Genomic DNA, 23,772 nt, shown 5'->3' on the forward strand with positions numbered 1-23,772 from the left:
ACAAGCCCACGAAATATTAAAATTGACACCAAAAATGGACTGAAAATAGAGTTGATTTTAAAAAATAAAAAAAATAAAGGCCAAACATAATGTAAGATATCATCTACTGTATGTACAGTGAAGTTAGTCATTTTATGCCCCAAAGGGATTCCATTTCCCTCTCTCTCCTGCCACCTTATCTGTCACCACACTGAACACATCAGCTTGACCTCAGAATCGAATCATCAGTGCATTCTGGGTACTGTAGTTTCCACATCCCACTGTGGTAAATTAATTAATTAATTGCCTTGCCGGAAGCCTCGGACTCTTTTCCCCCCAAAAAGGAATTCACAGTTAGGCTATCCTCAGAATCCAAAAATAATGTTTACAAAAATAATAATAAGAACAATAATATTTTTTTAAAAAGAAGAGAGAGAGAGAAAAAAAAAATCGCATGACAACAAGCGAGTAAAGCGTGCAGCTCCCGACGCGTTAAAATCTACATAAGCTGTTCTTTTTTACCTTTTTTTTCTTCTTTTTTTGTTTTTGCTTTGATAAGACACAGAAATGGAAAAAGGTGGTGTCCCAAAAGAGTGTAGGTCCCTACACCACCACGCCATGTCAGAGAGAAACTTCTAGTCTAGGGGATTACTCGCTTTTCTCCTCATCCTTCTCTCTCTCTCTCTCTCTCTCTCTCTCTCTTTCTCTCTCTCGCTCCCTCTCTCTCTCTCTCTCTCTCTCTCTCTCTCTCTCTCTCTCTCTCTCTCTCTATGAAAGAGAGAGAGAGTTCCAGTCAGCCTTGCAATCGCCTTTTTATACTTCTGAGAAAAATAAAATGACACAGGATGATGGAAACATCAATGCTAGGTCTCGTTGCCTGGTGGAGTTTACATGTTTCATATATCATGTATGTGTTAAGAGTGTGTACAGTATGTGTGTGTGTGTGTGTGTGTGTGTGTGTTTCGTTTGTTCATTGATCTCGCCTCAGACAATCCCGCACGTCACACTCCCTTCCTCCCCCAGGTCAGTCAGTGGCCAGCCGGAACCATCCAGAACCATCCGTACTTCCTCCCCCAGGGTCAGTCAGTGGCCAGCCGAACGGTCCGTACTTGCGTCAGTAAAATCCCTTCAGCAGAGTTCCGATCCCTCAGAAAATTCCCTTTTTATCTCTGTCCCTCGGAAAAAAATCCAATTTCTTCCCGGTAAATGTTTTCGAAACCCCCCCCCCCCCCCCCGACGTTTTGGTAAACAACGTTTCGTCCGTCGGTGCGTCCCTCTCTCACTCCTGGACCCTGAACGGAGAGCTGAGAGGAGAAGATGGGTCCACACCGTCCGTCCCTCTTCGGTCATTGGTGTTCGTTGGGCTGAGGGAGTGGGGGGAGGGGTCAGGTCTTGAGTTGGTTTCTTTATTCGGGGAGTGGGGTGGGGGGGGGGTGATGTGGTTGGGATGAGCACGTGGGCCGGCTGGCGCGCTCGTGGGGGGGTGGTGGTGGTCTTGAGAGTGGGATTGAGGGCTTTAGGGGTGGGAGGGATGGTGGAGGAGGGATGGTGGAGGGAGGGGGGGGGCTACTCGATGACCATGCAGCGGGGCAGGTGCTGGGAGTAGTACTTGAAGAGCTCAGCCGTGGCCCCGGGACAGTTGGTCAGCTCCAACTCCTCCAGCTCCTGTAGCTGGATCAGCCCAGAGAGGCCGGTGGTGGTCAGCAGGGGGCAGCCTGGAGCAGGGAGAGAGAAAGAGGGAGAGGGAAGGAGGGGAGAGAGAGGGCCGAGGGGGGGAGGAGGAGAGAGAGAAACGGAGAGAAGGAGGGATAGGGGGGGTGGGGGAGGGAGGGCCGAGAAGGGGAGGAGGAGAGAGAGAGAGAGAGAAGGAGGGATGGGGGGGAAGAGGAGGAGGGAGGGCAGAGAGAGGGAGGAGGGAGAGAGAAGGAGGGATGAAGGAGGGATGGGGGAGGGAAGGAGGGGGAGGGAGGGCCGAGAAGGGGAGGAGGAGAGAGAGAGAAGGAGGGAAGGAGGGGGCATGGGGGAGGGAGGGAAGGGAGAGGGGGAGAAAATTAGAGAAGGAGGGAGGGAGAGAGAGAGACAAAGCGGGGGAAGGGAGTGGAAGCAGAGAGAGAGAGAGAGAGAGAGAGAGAGAGAGAGAGAGAGAGAGAGAGAGAGAGAGAGAGAGAGAGAGAGAGAGAGAGAGAGAGAGAGAAAGAGGAGGGGACTCTCTTAGACTCACATCAAAATACGGTCAAAAACCAGGACAGTGAACAACACACCCCTGGAACCCAGCAGAGACCACACACGGGTAATTTTTTTATAGGGTGCCATTTGGACTTCAACTTGTGAAAAATAAATTGTTGATTTACCTATATTTTAATGTTCTATTATATAAAGGACATACAGTATCTAACTTGCTGAAAAACATAGTGGTCGAGCTCAGGCACCTACATTGTATTTTAATTAGAATACCCTCTGTTAGTTGAATAGGGCTAACAGAGTGGACACTAACAGGGTGGACACTAACAGGGTGGACATTTTGAGTTAAAGTTAGCCTTTAGCCTGCCTGTGTTAGCATAATGCCTAGCATGACCATGAATACTTGATGAGGAATCTAATTTGCACTAAACACTTTTTTTAAATTATTCAATTTGATTGATCTCCTCAATATTTAGGCCTAACAGGGTGGACATGTTATGGTGAACCACATTAAACTCACTAAAAATCTGATGTTAAAAGAGGTAGAAAATCACACAGCTTACCACAGTTGAATTTCCCTCCACTGATGTGATGTCACCTCATGAGAGTGATGTGATTGAGAAATTTGTTTTTTTAAAGGGACATTAACACAGCTCAACAGGGTGGACAGTGACCGCAGGGACAAACATACAACCTTATGTTTTTGTACAAAATGTAAATTATATTAAATATATATATATATATATATAAACTATATTTGATTCAATAGATATTGCTCAGGAAAATTAAATGATAATAACATATTTGGAAATGTATATGTTTTATTAGTTATTTTTTATATTGAAGTTGAATGAACAACACTGGGGACATGGCAAAATCCCATTTACATCTTTAACCAAAGCTTTTAAAATGTAAAAAAAAAAAAAAAGCTTAGAAGCCCATATCATTGTATTCATAATAAATAACAATTGACTACACATGAAAAAAGGAGAGGACGTCTCACAGGTCAACAACTGTCACATGGGAGGAGAAATAAGGAACAGACGTTGAGGAAGAAAGGGTGTACTTGTCTACTATGTCTGCTTGGCTGCAAATGGACTGCAAAGGCCAATGGCAAATATCTGCATGGACTGCAAAGGACCATTACTGTGTATCCATTCTCCTGAAGTAAGGCCCACATGGAGAGAACAGGATAGGTCTAGGTTCAGGACATAGGCTCTTTGTTCAGTCCAATTCCAAACCCGCGTGGGGGAGCGCACACCTCCGTACTTCAGGAGGAGGGTGGGTGAAGACGCGGGATGCAGCGGAATAATAATAACAATAATAATAATAATAATAATAACTTTTTATTTGTATAGCACTTGTCCTGCAAACGTTGCAGCTCAAAGTTCTCCAATCATTATATATTTATTATATAATATATATATATATATATATATATATATATAACATATAATATATAACAATCACTATATCATCATAATTTAATTATTTAGTAATTTAACGGCAATATGTCCTGTGATACCGGAGGCGGACACCAGAGGGAAGACTGGGCCAGAAAGGGAGGAGGGGGGACCTCAGGAAGAGTCCATAGTGTGTCCCCGGACAGTTGGCTTCCTCCCCTCGCCTTCTCTCCCTCAACTGCGCTTATGTTCAAATACCCTAAACCCTTTATTTGACAGCCTGGCATTAAGCATTAAGCAGTTAGCATTTATGATCTACCGGGTAAAAGCTGCTATTTACAGACTCTTACTTTTACGGAAAAACCGTGAAAGACGGTTGTTCCTGTGGACCTTGGTGTAAACACGTATCTGTCGCCACATAGGGCGTTCACACCGGCAAAGAACCGTGCCGGTTTGCGTTCGCGAACCAAGTCTGGAACCGGCTGGCGCGTTCAGACCGAAACTCAATTGGTTCGGAGCCTGAGAAGTTGGCTCGCAGCGAGAACCAGAAAATAGTGGTTCTCAAGCGGGAACCAAAACGTAGAACAGTCACGTCGTCAGTGGGTGTGTCATATTCTAGGCTGCAGAGACCAGCAAGAAGGAAGTAGACAAAATGTAATCTAATCTAAATCTAATCATTAGTGATCAAAAACAATATCAAAAGTTTCATTAGTCTCTCTATCTTCCTCACATGCTCAGCAAACACACACACACGCACACACGCGCGGACATGCGCGAACGCACATTTCGTAAGCCATGTCTATGACAGTAATGGAGCAGCTGATTAGAACGGGTGTAGAAAGCGTCTTTTGTTTTGTTTCATAGAAAATAGTGTTTATTTCAGATACTGTAGTGGAACATAATATCCTCTTTTCCAGTGAAGTAGCTGCCATCTAGTTGTGACATTTTTGTTTTTCCCACCCCTTCATCACCCATCGTTGATGACGCGGATGGTTCTGGTTACACTGGTATGAACGCGGGCTCGTTCGCCAGACAGCACTAACGTTCGGAGGTTCCCGAACGCGAACGCGAACCGGCACGGTTCTTTGCCGGTGTGAAAGCCCTAACAGGCCTCTTTCACACTGGCAGTTCCGAACGCCGGTTCGCGTTCGCGTGCCGAAACCTCCGAACGTTGGCGCTGTCTGGCGAACGAGCCCGCGTTCATACCAGTGTATCGTTCGTAGTGCGGTGGCTTAAGACCATATTTGAAAATAATGGGGACGCGCCGGACAAAAGCACCAAATTTTTTCCATGTGCTCTACATCACCATAGCTTTCAATTTTTGGTGGGAGCCACTTCATCAAGATGGCCGATTTCCAAGGTGGCCGCCATGTAAAATCTATAAGTGCAAATATCTCGGCTTCCAAGCCACTTAGAAGGTCAATCTTGGTGTCAAAATATACATTTTCTGGGTCAGGGACTGCATTAAAGCTATTGAGAATATCATTATGTGATTTTTTTTTTTTGACCACTGCACTGACTGAGGCTGGTATCGCATCCTCTGGCACAGCTGACTCTTTCCTCAAAGCATCCCACCTCACTAGGACAAGACATGCCCACCAAGTGAGCGCTCTGGCACTGGGGAAGCTGCAGCAGAATGCCTTCTTGGACATGGTGACTGAGGGACCACGTGATGAGAAGATCAAAGAAGCTTGGAGACAAGATATGATCACCAGGAGTCCAACATTCCAGTACTGGGATACCATCCTCAACTTGGAAATAATGGGTCTGATATTTGTACGTGCCCACAGAGAACAGGATTTCCCCCTCTATGTGGAGTCACTGAAGGCTCTCGTCCCATGGTTCTTCGCCCTTGATCACCAGAACTATGCCAGATGGATTCCTGTCCACATCCGCGACATGGAAAGCTTGCCCACGTCCATTCACAATGAATTTGAAGAACATGGTCACTGGGTTATTCCCAAGACCACAAATAGATTCTCAAGCATACCGATAGACCAGGCTCATGAGCAGAATAATGATCTGGTGAAGGGTTCTGGGGGTGCAGTGGGACTCACCGAGAATCCCTCAGCATTCAAGAAGTGGATGATCGCAGGGCCTGAACAAGCACGACTCCTAAAAGAGTTTGAGCAGGAGTATATTTCAGAAGAAGGCAATAAACAACAACACCATGAAGAAGGAATGTCTACACAGAAGACATTCAAAGAACAAGCACTAGCTCTGGTGCACACCATCACTGGGATGAGCAATCCATTCCTAGATGATACCCCCGAGCTTCTAATGCTGGACACACAAAATATAACTGACGAGTCTGTGGTTAACACAGTCCGCAATGTGGAATCAGTGGGCAGAGATCAGTACAACAAGTACCATGAGAGAGTGATCAGGAACCGCACACACTCCATTCACGAGCCCATCAAAAAGAACTCACTGCCTCTCTTCAGATGCCCAACACCCAAGACCAAGACCAAGCAGGCAGGGCAGATCTCAATGTTGAAGGATGATGTTGCACTCTTCTCCCAATTATATATAGCCATGCAACACAGAGAGGGTGACATGAGCACCTTTTTTAAGCACGAAAACCATCCATACCCTCCCTCCCTATCTGACAGAGGGAAACTACGCTTGGGAAAGAAGTCAGATCTGCTAATTGTTCTGACAGAGAAGACACAACAGGAACCTCCAGGTACTTTTTTTTTTTTTACAAACAAGTTGTAATCAGTCAGTGGCATTAAGTAATATCAGTAATAATCAGAAACAATTGCATATCATTCTCTTCAAGGTCTGTAGAGAGTCCTTATTTACAGTTTGTTTTTCGTTTTTTAACTAACTTTCTTTTTTACCTCCAGGGACTTTTGATGTCAAAGTACTCGACGGTGCTGCTGTTGTGCACTTCCTGTCCACCACCAACATTACCACATTCGACGAATATGCCAGTTGTGTCTTTGTTCCCCACATCATGAAGCACTTGGAGACCTCTGCAAGAGTTGATGTGGTCTGGGATACTTACATCACCAGCAGCATAAAAGAGTCAACAAGGGAGAAGCGAGGCAAAGGGATACAACGGAAGGTGGCTGGTCAGAACAAGCTGCCAGGGAATTGGCCAGATTTCCTGCGTGACCCTATGAACAAGCAGGAACTCTTCACCTTCCTCTCCAGGAAGATTGCATCCATTGCCTGGCCAGATGGTAAGCAGGTCTTCATTACATCTGGCACCAGAGTGGTCGGCACAGACACCAGCCACTTCATACTGCCATGTAACCATGAAGAGGCCGACACCAGGATACTGATTCATCTGCTTGATGCCCTGGAGCATCGCTCTTCTACCTGCTTGGTACGCACTGTGGATACAGATGTTGTCGTTATCCTCATCGGCATGTTCCATGCCCTGCCCTCCAAGTATCCAGCTGCAGACATCTGGTCGCTTTTGGCACTGGCAAGAACTACAGATATCTTCATATCAATAACATCTGCCATACTCTGGGCAAAGGTAAGTCCACAGCACTTCCAGTCTTCCACTGTTTCACAGGCTGTGACACAACCTCAGCATTCTGTGGGAAGGGGAAGAAGTCAGCATGGGAGGCTTGGAAGTCCTACCCCGAGGTCACCCAGGCCTTCAACTACATGGCAGCGAATCCGCACACTCCCGTGACCATAGATGCCCAGCAATTTCAACTTCTGGAGCGCTACACAATCGTCCTTTACGACAAGACGAGTGATGTGGAATCTATTAATGAAGCACGGAGAGAGTTGTTCTGCCAGAAGAACAGAACCATGGAACACATTCCACCAACACAAGATTCCCTTCTGCAGCACTTGAAGCGAGTTGCCTACCAGTCTGGGATCTGGGCAACATCTGAACTGGCTCAGCAGCCGACACCCAGTCCAGAAGGATGTGGATGGACATTGGATAGAGGCTTCCTGTGTGGAGCATTCTACCAATGGCTTCGAAAGCCTGCACTGAACTGGTTAAATGTGGCTGTAAAAGCGCAAGTGGCTGTGGTGCAAAGTGCTCATGCAAGAAAGCACACTGGAAATGCACAGAGCTTTGCAGTTGTAAATGTGACTGATAATTTGATGATATAAAATGCTTTGTTATGTTAAAAAGTGAAGCACATAAAGTTCAATTCAATTAATGCATGTTGTCCATTTTTCAATATACATGCCATTGAAAACATACATATTAATATATGTCCAGCTGCTTAGGAACCGAGTTGAAAAGTATGTGGACATTGCCAGAATGAACATATTTATTTGATCTCGGCACAAATAATCATCTAGTGATATTCTCAATAGCTTTAATGCATTCCTTGACCCAGAAAATGTATATTTTGATACCAAGATTGACCTTCTATGTGGCTTGGAAGCCGAGATATTTGCACTTATAGATTTTACATGGCGGCCACCATCGGCCATCTTGATGAAGTGGCTCCCACCAAAAATTGCAAGCTATGGTGATGTAGAGCACATGGAAAAAATTGGGTGCTTTTGTCCGGCGCGTCCCCATCATTTTGCTAAGCTGCCGCACTATCGTGGCTCGTTCGCCAGACAGCGCCAACGTTCGGAGGTTTCGGCACGCGAACGCGAACCGGCGTTCGGAACTGCCGGTGTGTAAGCCCTAACAGAGGGACGACCAAGACTGTTTGTTTGTCTGTCTGTCTGTGGTTGTTTGATGTTGGCCGTGCACAGCATGGACCAGAGACAGGATACAGTGGGGGAAATAAGTATTGAACACATCAACATTTTGTTCAACAAATGTATTTCCAATGAGCCTATTCAAGTGAAATTTGCACCAGACTTTGGTATTAACTCAAACAATCCAGACAAAAAGTCTAACCATTAAAAGTCCATATGTAAATAAAGTTATGTGTAATAAAGTGGAATGAAACAGGAAAAAAGTATATCAATTCAATACTTAGTGGAGAAGCCTTTGTTTGTAATGACGGCTTCAAGGCACTTTCTGTATGAACGTTTGATAGATAACTTTACATACAGTATGTGTACCATCATCCGCTGTCAAACGCCACAGGTAATAATTGATTTATGATTGTACATCTCTGAAATGCTCGACTGTCATGCAGCGTTGCGTTACTGTAACGTTAGACACAGCACCGACATAAAAGCGATGTTTTGGTTATGCTTGTTATAAATAAAAGGTCTATAATGCATTGTAATGACATTAAACTAAGATAATAAGATGGTTATCATAATTTTTCAAATCTTTATTAATAAGTAATTACAGAGAAAGTAAAATGACATTTCCGCATTGAATAGAGCGACATAACATTTCTGTAAATGATTCGCAATGCATCCTGGAATCAAGGGGTAGCGTACCCCTATGGCTTCGAAGCTAGTCTGGTCCTGAAATCGCTCGAAATGAAGTCATAGTTAGCCCTCGAAATGAAGCCATGGCTCGATGAAATATGAATTGGGATAGCCCTCCCCCTAAACGTGAACGCGCAAATCAAGCCATAGGGGTGAAAACGAAGCCGTAGGGGTGAATTGGGATTGGCCCTAAATAGGGCTGCCACAAACGATTATTTTCATAGTCGATTAGTCACCGATTATTTTAACGATTAGTCGACTAATCAGATCATAAATTACAGCTTATCGCACAATTACTCAATCGCTCTTATTTAGCTATCATCTTCTAAATCAGCTTCTAAATTTAGCTTGAAGTTGTTAGTTGTTGTTGTAGGCATGTGCTAACTAAAAATAAAGACAATTAAAATGATTGTTCACTCAAAAATAGATATTTTAATGAACTTTACAGCTTGCAGCAGCAGCATATTTATTTCTGGCATCACTTGAATGTAATGTAATGTAATAGTGCAAAACAAAGGGTATAGTGCATCTTCTCAGGCATCAAACACATTTTTAAAATGTAGTACTCAGCAGTTTGCACTCTCTACTACATTTTAAAAATGTGTTTGATGCCTGAGAAGATGCACTATACCCTTTGTTTTGCACTATACCCTTTTGTTTTGCTCCCTCCCTCTCTCTCCCCCCCTCTCTCTCCCCCCCTCTCTCTCTCCCCCCCTCTCTCTCTCTCTCTCTCTCTCTCTCTCTCTCTTACACACACACACACACACACACACACACACACACACTCTCACTTTCTCTCACACACTGACAGCCAGTCTGCAGTACCATAGCCAACTACTGATCCAACAAACAGCAAAGTAAACCAGATACAAAACAGGTAGTTCCCTAGTTTGAAAGGAGGAAATAAATGCATTTCTCTACCTTAGTGGGAGACCTGGCACTGGGAGGAGGCAGCTAGTTTCTAGTAGTCAGGGCTGTATGAGCTGGTTGCAAGGTGTAGGCAGGCTTGCAAGGTGTCATCAGCCACTGTGGATCTGTCATCGAAAAGGCAATCTGCAGCCTTGAGAAACGCTTTTTTCACAATTCCGCCGTCTTTGAATGACTTCTTGTGTTTAACAAGAACGTGACTGACGCGATAAGAAGAACGCCTGGATGACACAAAACCTTCTCCAACTAAACAAGGACAAAACAGAGGTACCGTATTTTCCGCACTATAAGGCGCACCGGATTATAAGGCGCACCTTCAATGAATGGTCTATTTTAGATTTTTTTTCATACACAAGGCGCACCGGATTATAAGGCGCACCGGATTATAAGGCGCATAGAATAGATACTGCAGTCAAACGTTTGACTGGGGTTGCGTTACGCCCAAGCTCCACCTACTGCGTTGCGTCACCTCTCCATCGGTGTTGTGTCAACTTCCCGTTGTCCAAGCTCCACCTGAGCGTTGTCACCATCAACGTTCTACCTGCTCCACTGTCAAAAATATATATTTTCCCACCTCAAGTATCAGCCGTTCGTCATCCATTTTTGCAACAAGCGTCAAGGACCTGCGGTGATTCACAGCTGACTCGCGTGAATAGCAATTCGCAATAGCTGCAACCACGAGATATAGAGTAGTTAGCTACAAGCATTTTCAATCTGCTATTATCTCTATTAGTGGATTAACCGCTGTGGTGATTTAACAGCTGATAAAAATACATCAAGTAGACTACAAACAGAGCAAAACAACACCAGAAAACAACCAATAGGCTATACAATTATAACAAACAACCAATATGTGACATCTCCTGGTGAAATGTGCAACGTACTTTTTCAGTTTTTACACATGCTTAAACTACAGATTGTAAGCTTTCAAATGATGTGTCATACATTCAAATCAGAGAAAGATTGAACACGACAGGCGTATTTGAATGTTGGTTCATCTCAAACACTGAATGGGAGAAAAGTGAATCTGACCAAACCACAACAAACGCTGCTAGCGGCTAACAGCTAACAAAACACATCGCTACGAAGGTCTAAACTGTATTTTAATAACATGACAACATACTGGGAGAACATCGACATGCTAAAAACACATAACTACACATAACTAGATGAACACACAGTTCTTGCTTTTGAACACGAGCTAAAACGAAAGTATGTTTACAAATCAACCCTCCCTTACCGGTAGCCTCCGGCAAACGAGAATAATGAATCCAATACACAAATGATAAGTGTTTAGTGATCGTTAAACTGTTGTTTATTATATCGAGTGGGTACTTTAAAACTTCAAGTTGAAAGCACCAAGAATCTCACTTTGTTCCCTCGGAAACTCTGTTTAGTCTTCTTTACTTGGGGTCTTGTGGTGTGGGACTGTGAGTAAGCACAACACCGGTGTTTACTGATTACCGTAATGCTGCAAGCGGTGTGAGTGTCCGAATTGAACAGTTGGGTGAGTACGGCATCCATTCAGAGCACATGATAGCATAACAATAGCATAGCATTCGCGGAGATTCCAAGATGGCGGCCGTCGTTTACTGATTACCGTAATGCTGCAAGCGGTGCGGCTTTGTAGTTTACCAGTCGTACTGAAACATTTTATTATTATTAAAAAAAAAATATTGGTCATGTAATTTTTACATTTTGATCCATATATAAGGCGCACCGGATTATAAGGCGCACTGTCGTTTTTTTTTTTTTTTTTGGACTTTTAAGTGCGCCTTATAGTGCGGAAAATACGGTAATTGTATTCGGTGCACCTGACAAAAGATCGAAAGTCATTGCAAAACTTGATTCCCTCTATTTTCACACTAAAAAACAGGTCAGAAATCTTGGTGTAATTCTAGACTCCGATCTAAACTTCAACAGCCACATAAACTCGATAACTAAATCAGCCTACTATCACCTGAAAAACATAACAAGAATGAGAGGTTTCATGTCCAAGCAAGACCTTGAAAAACTCATCCATGCATTTGTTTCGAGTAGACTTGATTATTGTAATGGTCTACTAACAGGCCTATCTAAAGGAGCTGTTCGTAAATTGCAGCTCATCCAAAACGCCACTGCTAGGGTCCTAACAAAAACAAAGACATTTGAACACATTACACCAATCCTGAGATCCCTGCACTGGCTACCAGTCTCTCAGAGAATTGAATTCAAAATCCTCCTAATTACATACAAATCACAAAATGGTCTTGGACCAAAATACATATCAGATCTCCTCCCACCCTATATTCCCGCAAGGTCCCTAAGGTCAGCTGAGACAAATCAGCTAATAATTCCAAGAGTAAAAACAAAACACGGTGCAGCAGCTTTCAGTCACGCTGCTGCATGCTCCTGGAACAAACTCCCTGAAGAAATCAAACAGGCCCAAACCCTTAAAATATTTAAATCTAAGCTAAAAACCTTCATGTTTTGCACCAGTTATGATTAAACACAAACACTTCTATCAATGTCTAGTTAATGTCCATTAACTATTGTCTTTTTAAATGTTTTATCTATTTACTTCTTATATTTGCTTTTATTCATTGTAATTTTTATTTTCTTATGCTCCTCTTGCTGTATTTTTTTTTAAAATAATGCATGTAAAGCACTTTGAATTGCCCCTGTTGTATGAAATGTGCTATACAAATAAACTTGCCTTGCCTTGCCTTGCCTTTGTACGGCACGCAGAAAAAAATAGGCGAGAGTCCGACTCTCTAGCTTGGCGTTAGACACATGCTTGAGACGGACGGAGAGAGAGACAGAGAGAGAGAGGGAGAGAGAGAGAAAGAGACAGAAAGAGAGAGAGACAGAGAGAGAGAGACAGAGAGAGAGAGAGACAGAGAGAGAGAGGGACAGAGAGAGAAAGAGACAGAAAGAGAGAGAGGGAGAGAGAGAGAAAGAGACAGAAAGAGAGAGAGAGAGAGAGAGAGAGAGAGAGAGAGACAGAGAGAGAGAGAGGGAGAGAAAGAGACAGAGAGAGAGACAGACTGAGAGAGAGAGAGAAAGAGACAGAAAGAGAGAGAGGGAGAGAGAGAAAGAGACAGAGAGAGAGGGAGAGAGACAAAGAGACAGAAAGAGAGAGAGAGACAGAGAGAGAGAGAAAGAGACAGAAAGAGAGAGAGAGGGAGAGAGAGGGAGAGAGAGAGGGATAGAGAGAGAAAGAGACAGAAAGAGAGAGAGAGAGAGAGAGAGTGAGAGAGTGAGAAAGAGACAGAAAGAGAGAGAGAGAGAGAGAGAGAGAGAGAGAGAGAGAGAGAGAGCTATTTGGCCCTAAACAGAAAATACACAGTGGCAGAATACCAGAGTACTGTGACAGACCCAAAGCTAAGGAAATCCTTGACTATGTACAGACTCAGTGAACACAACCTGGCCATCGAGAAAGGCCGCCACAGGCAGACCTGGCTCCCCAGACCAGAAAGATTGTGCACCCACTGCACACAAACCAGGTGGAAACAGAGCTGCACTAACTCTTCTTATCGGGCCTATTTTTCAGGTTTTCTGCTAGAAATGACATGCCCAAAGTGAATATAGAATATCTCCACAATCACAAGGGCCTTCATAATGATCTTGGTATCAAATGAAAGCTAACACCTGTGGGGTGACTATAGAAGTGTCAGAATCAAAATATATGTTACTGTGTCAGAGTAAATAGAGCTAGAACATTGTGAAAAATCTAAAATTCACTCTCCGCCTAAAGAAACAACAGCTTTTAGAGTGAATATCAGCTTGGAAACCTGATTGAATAAACCCAAATCATCTAGGAATCAGTACTCCAGGGTCTGATGAGTACTTGTGCCAAATTAGATGCTAGTAATGTGAGCCAATGCAACTTTGTACCTGTTTTAGTACAGGTATGTTTAGGCGGACAACCAAATTGTGCCATTTGGAGACATTTTGTCACCATCAGTGTATCAGACTTTCTCATGTATCAAGACTGTAAAATGTATTATATTTCATTGACATATCACTATAGGTATAAATTGCATCCAAATCCAACTGTTTAGACTCTGTTTCCAACCAGCAGGGCCCTCCTGCGCGCTTGTCTATGCGCCCCTATGGCGCACCCGCCTCTTTTACACACCAGGTCAGATTACGCAGTCAAATTTCTCCCGAACCCATTGGTCAAAATGTCATGATTGACCCCTCATTTGAAGCGTCAGAGCCAATAGAATCAAGCAGAGGCGGAAAAAAATACTATTGAGGACCAATGATATGGAAATTCTGGAGGTTGAAACCAAGCATGCTTGGTTTTCCTATGTGACGTGGCTGTAAACAAAGGAATCTAATGAATCGTTTGCGACATCGATGAACATTATTGATAAAGGTAAGCTCTTTATATCTATTATATTAAACATAGACCCGATTCTCGGGTCACCGGTGGGGCGGTGGATAAGAAGAGCCAGCTGTACAAGGACATCAGGGACACGTACTTTCCCCTGATCACCAACACCCAGGGAGACTTTGAGGACTTGACCAATGTTGAAAGGCTACCATATCTGCTGGGTGAGGTACAGCAATGTGCAAACACAGCAGCAAGATTTGTTAGCTGCTGTGATAGAAAAAGGACATCAAATGGGATAAAACCACCATAAGAATTTAAATAAGTTTAATCATCAGTTTAATCATCATTTATTCTAGTATGTACTATATTTGTAATCTATTTATTTGTAATCTAGTATGTAATATATTTATTTATTCTAGTATGTACACGTATGTACATTACATTATTTTTGTTTTTGTTTTTTATCTTCACACTTCACACGCTTTGGCAATGTAAATGTATGTTTCCCATGCCAATAAAGCCCTTTGACATTTAAATTTAAAATTGAATTGAGAGAGACAGAGAGAGAGAGAGAGGGAGAGAAAGAGACAAAGAGAGAGAGAGGGAGAGAGAGACAGAGAGAGAAAGAGACAGAAAGAGAGAGAGGGAGATAAAGAGACAGAGAGATAAAGAGACAGAGAGAGAGAGCGAGACAGAGAGAGACAGAGAGAGAGAGAGAGACACACAGAGAGAGAGAGAGACAGAGAGAGAGAGAGACACACAGAGAGAGAGAGAGAGACAGAGAGAGAGAGACAGAGAGAAAGACAGAGAGAGAGAGAAAGACAGAGAGTGAGAGAGACAGAGAGAGAGAGAGAGACAGAGAGAGAGAGAGAGACAGAGAGAGAGAGAGACAGAGAGAAAGAGAGACAGAGAGACAGAGAGAGAGACAGAGAGAGAGAGAGACAGAGAGAGAGACAGAGAGACATCCACCATACCTGCCAGAGAGAGGAGACGCAGGCTCCTCATTCCAAACAGATGCTGCAGCCCAAAGTCCTGCACCTGGACACAGAAAGACACACACACGCACAGTGCACACACACACACGCAAACACGCAAACATTATTTTTAGATTTTTCTGATAATGCAGGAATTTCTATTTATTGATTGTTTTGTCTAATCCTCTTCTCACTTTTAATTAGGGTACAGGTAAGAGGGGTGTGTGTGTGTGTGTGTGTGTGTGTGTGTGTTATGTCTGTGTGTGTAAGTGTGTGTGTGTGTTGTGTGTGTGTGTGTGTGTGTGTGTGTGTGTGTGTTATGTGTGTGTGTGTGTATGTGTGTGTGTGTGTGTGTGTGTGTGTTATGTGTGTGTGTGTGTGTGTGTGTGTGTGTGTGTGAGTGTGTGTGTGTGTGTGTGTGTGTGTGTGTGTACCTGACAGCACCAGCGCAGGTAGAGGCTCCTCAGTGAGGACATGGTCGACAGGTACCCCAGCCCTGTGTCTGTGATCCGCACACACCTGGACAGAGACACAGATTGGGGACAGGATTATCACCATGGAGACAAGGTTATATTGAGATTATAGCCCTGAACTCAACTGCACTTTCAATTGAGAATCTAGGATTTGGAGAGTCTCGGATTTGGCTAAATCTGTGTCCAGGAAGTCCCATAACCTCATTAGCTGGCTTTCCTATGCGTATTCTCAGTCTGTGCTTATAATGTTGGCTTTTAGCAAACTCTACCCCCCCCCCCTTACTGATGAGGCCAAACTAGCTAGGGACACGGTTTAAGTGCAAGATATTCTTATCATCCAAGTGCGTCAGTTGGCTAGCGAACTTGGTGGGTGGGCCGGCATGATTCTTAAGTTAGCTTGCTGTAACTACAAAAAAACAAATAGGTTAGACTGCAGAAGAGGGCATATGGGGCGGGGCTAGAAAAGCCCAACTGTGGGAATTCAAATTGGGCTTCTTCCCTAGACACAAAGCGCCGGGCTGTGACCACCAGCTGGCCGCTAGTAAGCCTTGGCACGCCCTGGCACCGCTGTCCAAAAGAGGCTATTGTTAAAAACATAAAAATAGACCACACTTTTTTTATAATTGTGTAAAATAATTGTGTATTATACGTATATATATATTAGGGATGCACGATATTATCGGCACCAATATTTATCGGCCCGATAATGGGAAATTAATGTTTATCGGTATTTATCGGTTTTATACAATTTTAGCCGATATTTAACCGATAATATGAAGCCGGAAATATTTCTGCTTCCGGTTTCCGCGCTCATGCTGCTGCGCCTGCGTACAGGCACGCAGTGTATAGACGAGACGAGAGCGAAACATGCCTTCCCCGGTGTGTCTGACATTCTGCACAGTTTCTGAGGCAGATAGTGCGTTTGCAATTTGCAATACATGTTCGACAAAAGTTCGGAGAGGAGGGCAAAGGTCTACGAGTTACAACACAACGAATCTCAGTCACCTTAAGATTCACCATTGCAAGCATACTGTATGGAAGGAATATCAAGCACTAGTAGTAGTAGCAGAACAAGGTAGCCTAGCCGCGAAAAAAAAAGCTGCTGTGCCTATTGAACACGCATTTGAAAACTGCAGGAAGTTCACTCGAGACAGCTCAAAGGCTCAAGCAATCAATGAAAAAATTATGGAGTTGATGGCCCTCAACGACCAGCCTTTCTCTGTAGTAGAAGATAAAGGATTTCGCCAGCTAATTTCACATTTAGAGCCCCGGTATACACTCCCAAGTCGCCGCTATTTTGCAGACGTGTGCCTGCCTGCTATGTATGATACAGTCGCCACACACATCCATAGTCTGATCGATACTAGCGTAAGCCAGATAAGTTTTACCACGGACATATGGACTTCTGACGTTAGTCCAGTCAGTATGCTTAGTTTGACGGCCCAGTGGCTGGATGAGGACTTCAATATGAAGAAGACACTGCTGCATGCGCAGGAGTTCTCCGGTTCGCATACTGCGACAGCCATCCGCGGGGCTTTTGAAACCATGTTTGGAGAAGGCTTAGGTGAGCCTTTTTTGTTTTGATAAAAGGAGGCCAGATCTTGGCTAAAAAAAGCATTGTGCACTGTCTATAACAGATTCTGTTTGTTAGAGGAAATAATAAATGAACATTTGAAGAGTCAGAAGTGTTCTCTTTGTTGTGTTAACAATAGTGATGTAAGTTAGATTTGGTGAGATCACTATGGAATATTAAATCATCAATCTTTGCTCACTACATAGCCTTTCTTACCTTCAGGTGTGCATGAACTACACTATCAACTGTGAAATTATATCTGAATGGTCTTTATTGTCATTGATATAGTACAGGTACCAAACAACGAAATTTGGGAGGGGGGGGCTCCCCTGGTGCTAGGAAAGAAAAAAAAAAGAAAAAAATATCGGTTATCATATCGGTTATCGGCCACGAGAAGCGGGTAAACATCGGTATCGGTATCGGTTGGGAAAAATGCATATCGTGCATCCCTAATATATATATATATATATATATATACATATATATTATAATATGATTATTATTATTGTATATTTGTGTATTATAATTCATGTACCATGAATGTCATCAGGAGGACAGATAACCAGTATAAAAGACAACCAAATAAATAGATAACCAGATAACCAGTATAAAAGATAACCAGATAACCAGTATAAAAGATAACCAGATAACCAGTATAAAAGATAACCAGATAACCAGTATAAAAGATAACCAGATAACCAGTATAAAAGATAACCAGATAACCAGTATAAAAGATAACCAGTATAAAAGATAACAAGATAACCAGTATAAAAGATATCCAGATAACCAGATAACCAGAGAACCAGTATAAAAGATAACCTGATAACCAGTATAAAAGATAACAAGATAACCAGTATAAAAGATAACCAGATAACCAGTATAAAAGATAACAAGATAACCAGTATAAAAGATAACCAGATAACCAGATAACCAGTATAAAAGATAACAAGATAACCAGTATAAAAGATAACCAGATAACCAGATAACCAGTATAAAAGAAAACCAGATAACCAGTATAAAAGATAACCAGATAATCAGTATAAAAGATAACCAGATAACCAGTATAAAAGATAACCAGATAACCAGTATACAAGATAACCAGTATAAAAGATAACCAGATAACCAAGATAACCAGATAACCAGTATAAAAGATAACCAGATAACCAGTATACAAGATAACCAGTATAAAAGATAACCAGATAACCAGATAACCAGTATAAAAGATAACCAGATAACCAGTATAAAAGATAACCAGATAACCAGTATAAAAGATAACCAGATAACCAGTATAAAAGATAACCAGTGTAAAAGATAACCAGATAACCAGTATAAAAGAAAACCAGATAACCAGTATAAAAGATAACCAGTGTAAAAGATAACCAGTATAAAAGATAACCAGTGTAAAAGATAACCAGTATAAAAGATAACCAGATAACCAGTATAAAAGTTAACCAGATAACCAGAATAAAAGATAACCAGATAACCAGTATAAAAGTTAACCAGATAACCAGAATAAAAGATAACCAGATAACCAGTATAAAAGATAACCAGATAACCAGTATAAAAGATAACCAGATAACCAGATAACCAGTATAAAAGATAACCAGATAACCAGTATAAAAGATAACCAGATAACCAGTATAAAAGATAACCAGTATAAAAGATAACCAGATAACCAAGCATACACACACACACACACACACACACACCTGGCCCCCACCACCACCTGGCCCCCTGGCCTCACCTGTCTAGTACCAGCTCCTCCAGCTTGTGCAGGTCACAGGCGATGTATTCCAGGGCCATGTCTGTGATGCGGGGGCACCAGGACAGGTCCAGGCTGCGGAGCTTGCGCAGGTTCTCGGCCACCAGCTCCACGCCGTCGTCCGTGATCTTGGAGCAGCCGGAGAGGCTGAGGGCGGTGAGGTTCGGCAGGCTGTGCACCATGTTCACCACGCCGTGGTTGGTGATCTCCCAGCACGAGTGCAGCCGCAGCGTGTGAGTGGTGTAGCCCTGAGAGAGAGAGAGAGAGAGAGAGAGAGAGAGAGAGAGAGAGAGAGGGAGAGAGAGGGGGGGGGGGGGGGTGGGTGGGTGGAGGGAGGAGGGGGAGGAGAGAGAGCGGTTTAGATTGGGAGTTACTATTTATTTTCTTAGAAAGTTGATAACACGTTAATAACACGATTTTATTGTTCTGACAACTGTTTATTTTCATTGGAATAGGGGAATCATTGACCAGGTCTCTCTGGAAAAAGATTACAATTAAACTAACCTGCATCAATAAAGGCTCAATAAATCAAAATGTTAACAGCCAATACCATGCACCATTTGATACGAAAAGTTCCAACTCAATATTCTAACTCAATATTCCAACTCAATATTCCAACTCAATATTCCTACCAAGAATGAAAGATCAGCCGTGAAGAAGGCCAGCAGTAGGCCGGGTCCTGTACCTCCGACACAACAACACCCCAAAAATAATCCAACGTGACTGGATCTTCCTCGAATACAAAACTCTGGAAGCTCCTCCCCACCCCCCACACTGTTATAGTGAATGTTTTCAAGAGTTAACTGTCCATCCACTTTTGACTGCTCAGTTACCAGTGAGCAAACTATCTGACAGACTCCAGAGGTGTTAAACTATGTCTGACAGACTCCAGAGGTGTTAAACTATGTCTGACAGACTCCAGAGGTGTTAAACTATGTCTGACAGACTCCAGAGGTGTTAAACTATGTCTAACAGACTCCAGAGGTGTTAAACTATGTCTAACAGACTCCAGAGCATGGTCTAAGGGTGTCAAACTCGTATTTCAAATGCAACCTCACACAGACCAGAGAAATAATACATTTCTTAGTCAAACTAAACGAATTTCCACTGCTGTGTCTGCCTGCGCCTCATATTATTATATTAACAATCAATAATACAGTCGTTTATACTCAGCCTACACACAATGCCTAATTTCCACAGATCCCAGTCTCACAGTGTTAGAGTAGCCTATGCAAACTCAACACTAATGCCTAATTTTCAAGATGGGTTCATCTGTCAAGATGGGTTCATCTGAAGGTTGGAACAAAAAATAGAATGAATAGTTCATTAACCACTATAGGCTACTTAACAAGTCGGTTACAAGCAATAATAGGACATTCTCATATTTTATATTACATAATAACTAGCTGTAAGAAGTAAGCCTGGTTAAGGCTGGTTATCTCACCCATTTTCATACGGTCGCTGAGGTGTGTCGTTTTCGACGATAGCACCCCGGGAAGTGAGGCTAAGTTTGCCTCGAGGCACACCCAAAGGTAGCAGGTGTCTCCGCCCGCAACAGGCGCACCTCTTCCCCAGCCGTTGCGCGTCTCTCTACTGGGTAAAAACGTATGGCACCGGAGATTCCCAGGTGGTCTCCCATCCAGGTACTAACCCGGCCCAACCCTGCTTAGCTTCCGAAGTCGGATGACAGAATAATGTCACGATCATCCATCTAGAACAACCATGGGCACCTCCACACACTGCCGGCGAGCGAGACTGCCCTGCCCGATCTGACCCTTTTTCGGGAGTGGGGAACAGGGCACATAGAACCCTTTTTTTGGGAGTGGGGAACATAGGACCCTTTTTCGGGAGCGGGGAACATAGAACCCTTTTTTTCGGAGCGGGGAACATAGGACCCTTTTTCGGGAGCAGGGAACATAGGACCCTTTTTCGGGAGGGAGCTAAGGGACTGGGGAACGTAGAGCGTGGGGAACATAGGTACGCTCCCGTTCCCACAGCCCTATATTCCCACAGACCTATGTTCCCACATCTTTAAGAATATTTAAGATTTGTTTTCCTTTTTCCTTGAGTTATTAGCAGGTTAGCTTGAGTTGTTAGCAGGTTAATTTGAGTTGCAATGTAAGACAACTAGTTGTTGTGAGACATGTACAATGGATAGCTTAAGGTAAGGGTTTAGATGAGGTGAAGGCTAGATAAATGAGCTGAGGGGACATAGACGTGTTGATATTAGGGTACCTGCTTGGTGCAGTTATTGGCATGGAGATGTTGTGCTGGTATTATTGTACCTGCTCTGTGTTAGCATCCCTGGTGTTACAATAGCTGTGTGGTGCTTGAATAGCTGTTGATGTCGAGTGTTAGCGTACCTGCTTGGCTGTGAAGTAGGCCATGGCCGTGTCTGTGACGTGATAGGCCTGCAGGCTGAGCTCCGACAGGTTGGGCAAGAGCTGGGAGATGGCGGCGATGGCATCGTCCGCTACGTTGATGCAGTCGCTCACGCTGAGGGAGGTGAGCCGCGCGTTGAGACTGGACCACAGGCCCGCCTCGGTGAAGTCATTACAGCCAGACAGCTCCAGGTGCATCAGGCCCTGCATCTGCTCCAACATCACCTGCAGGCCAGAGTACACACTTGAATACAGAGGATGTACACACACACACACACACACACACACATACACACAGACAAACACACACACACACACACACACACACACTGTCACACAATGTAACACATTTTAAGCATCATCCCAGCATCACCTGCTATTTCATCAGTGAAGCAAGAGGGCTAAAAACTAACTATGAATGCAATGTGATACACACAGATTTCAATCACATAACACACACGCGCACGCACACACACACATACGCACACGCACGTACACACACACACACACACACACACACACACACACACACACAGTTTACAACAGGAGAGGTGCACCTGTTGTTCTTGAAAAAGAACAAAACAAACACACTTACATTTGAGATTTGTATGTTTCGTTTCCTCTAAAAGTAGTAGCCAACTGCTGAAATCTTGCCGTAGACACACACAATCAGGTTGTTTTCATTTGTTATTTATAGCTATGAAATGGAATTGGTGTATTTTATGGAATCTCACTAATCTCACAAATTACTCCACTAATTTGGCAGCAGACCTAGATAATTGAAATATTTTTCAGAAACTGTCTCCCTTTTTTGTTCTCAGCAAAAACACCAGTGACCTCTCGATAACAGCACAGTGTTGTGACACGACTCGACACATTTCAGGCGCTTTGTTTACATTTCAAAAGGCAGTCACGGAAGAATTAACCTTAATGTCTTGCTGATGTTCACAGCATCAACATGATTCTATTTTCATTTGTTCCTAATTAAAATAGCTCGCCAGAAGCTACATTGGGAGAGTGTGAGGAGATCCCTGTGCTGATTGCACAACCATAACTAATGACATAAAGGGGTTCTCCTAAACTCAACAATAACCCGGGATGTTTGTAGCAGGCAGATCTGTTACTAGGAAAATATAACTAGTCCATAGTCAAATAGATAAATCATCTCAATGCTGTGTTTAACCTACACCAGTGATATTAATTTCTGGCCCAATATCATATTTCCAGAGCCCCAAAACAGGAGTTCAACCCATGAACACAAATATCCACAACTATAGGCTCCCTATGTCCCTAAGTGTTGAAATATGATTAACTCAGAGAATGAATGACGGAATACAAATCGGACAGAAACTTATGAAATCTTTATTCATAGGCTAAAATGATGTTGGGATATGGAGTGGTTGATGTCACCTTGCTGATCTGGTTGGGTATGGGTGCCTGGGAAGTCTTAGGCCTTACGCTGCGTGCACACCAGGGACCGTGACCCACCGTTCTGGCGCAACCTGGTGGGATGGGCTTGACGTACGTCAACGTGCGATGCAGACGCAACAACACAGCGGGGGAAGTTTGAACAAAAAAAAAAGTTTGATACAGCTACATGTTGATACATATGTAAGGTGAATAGTGAGTTAACATGTTTATTAGTTGTATCCCTTCCTTGTTGTAAAACGTGTTGTTGTTGAACATGTCTGTGACTGAGATAGACTAGATACTACTGAGGAGGACGATGTTATCATAGTGTTTGTGATGCTAACGGCGCCATCTTTGCTAGCCTGTGGAGACGCGATAGCATTAGCTCCACACGGATTTAACATGAACAGTAGTCATAGACACTTGTAGTAGTAGTAGTTGTTGTTGTATAAGGTGAATAGTGACTGGTTATTCAGTACCCAGTCTGGAGACTAGATAGAGAGCTCCTACGTGGGTAACATCATCTCTTATAAGCCCAGGATACATGATAGCCTTTAGCCATGCTAGCGAAATTTCCCACAGAAGTGGGGAAAAAATCGTCAGATCAGATATATAAACAGGTTATTTTGATAAACTGGACACATTTTGTGAATATATATGGTTACTTTCTCGCCTGAAAACATATAAAAACTTCATAAAATGACATATTAACACTTGTAGAGCCAAATTACAGATTGTAGCCAATGGCGGCCAAAATTGAGGATTTTACATCTGAGGCGAAAGCTCTGGGCAAGAAACTACTTCCGGTTTACTTCCGGTTGTTTTAACGGATCCAACGCAACGCAAAAGCTGAAATTTTTTGACTGATTAGCGCACCCTGACGGTCAAGAAACGCAATGCAGAGCAAGGCAACTGATCAACGCAACTGCCCCATTGAGATGAATGACTTCCGGTGCAACGCAATGGCCTGGTGTGCACACAGCTTAACACAGTCTGGTATTAATAGAGTGTCACGCCCTCTACCTCGAGGTAGCGGGCAGTGCCTCTCTCTCTCCCTAATTGG

At 43.3% G+C, this 23,772-nt stretch overlaps 1 protein-coding gene across 1 annotated transcript in view; it reads right to left on the reverse strand.

The window, feature by feature from the left end:
• Nucleotides 1–1,545: 1,545 nt before the first annotated feature.
• Nucleotides 1,546–23,772, reverse strand: part of fbxl16 (F-box and leucine-rich repeat protein 16) — a gene marked incomplete at both ends in the record, with an annotated part of 35,199 nt that continues 12,972 nt past the window's right edge. The window contains 5 exons of the mRNA XM_080524438.1: nucleotides 1,546–1,694; nucleotides 15,111–15,174; nucleotides 15,545–15,629; nucleotides 18,901–19,166; nucleotides 21,282–21,524. Coding sequence (XP_080380564.1) covers nucleotides 1,546–1,694; nucleotides 15,111–15,174; nucleotides 15,545–15,629; nucleotides 18,901–19,166; nucleotides 21,282–21,524 — 807 coding nt within the window. The remainder of the gene's footprint in view (nucleotides 1,695–15,110; nucleotides 15,175–15,544; nucleotides 15,630–18,900; nucleotides 19,167–21,281; nucleotides 21,525–23,772) is intronic.

This window comes from Nansenia antarctica (genome assembly GCF_963989245.1).
Source record: "Nansenia antarctica genome assembly, chromosome: 2".
Classification (NCBI taxonomy): domain Eukaryota; kingdom Metazoa; phylum Chordata; class Actinopteri; order Argentiniformes; family Microstomatidae; genus Nansenia; species Nansenia antarctica.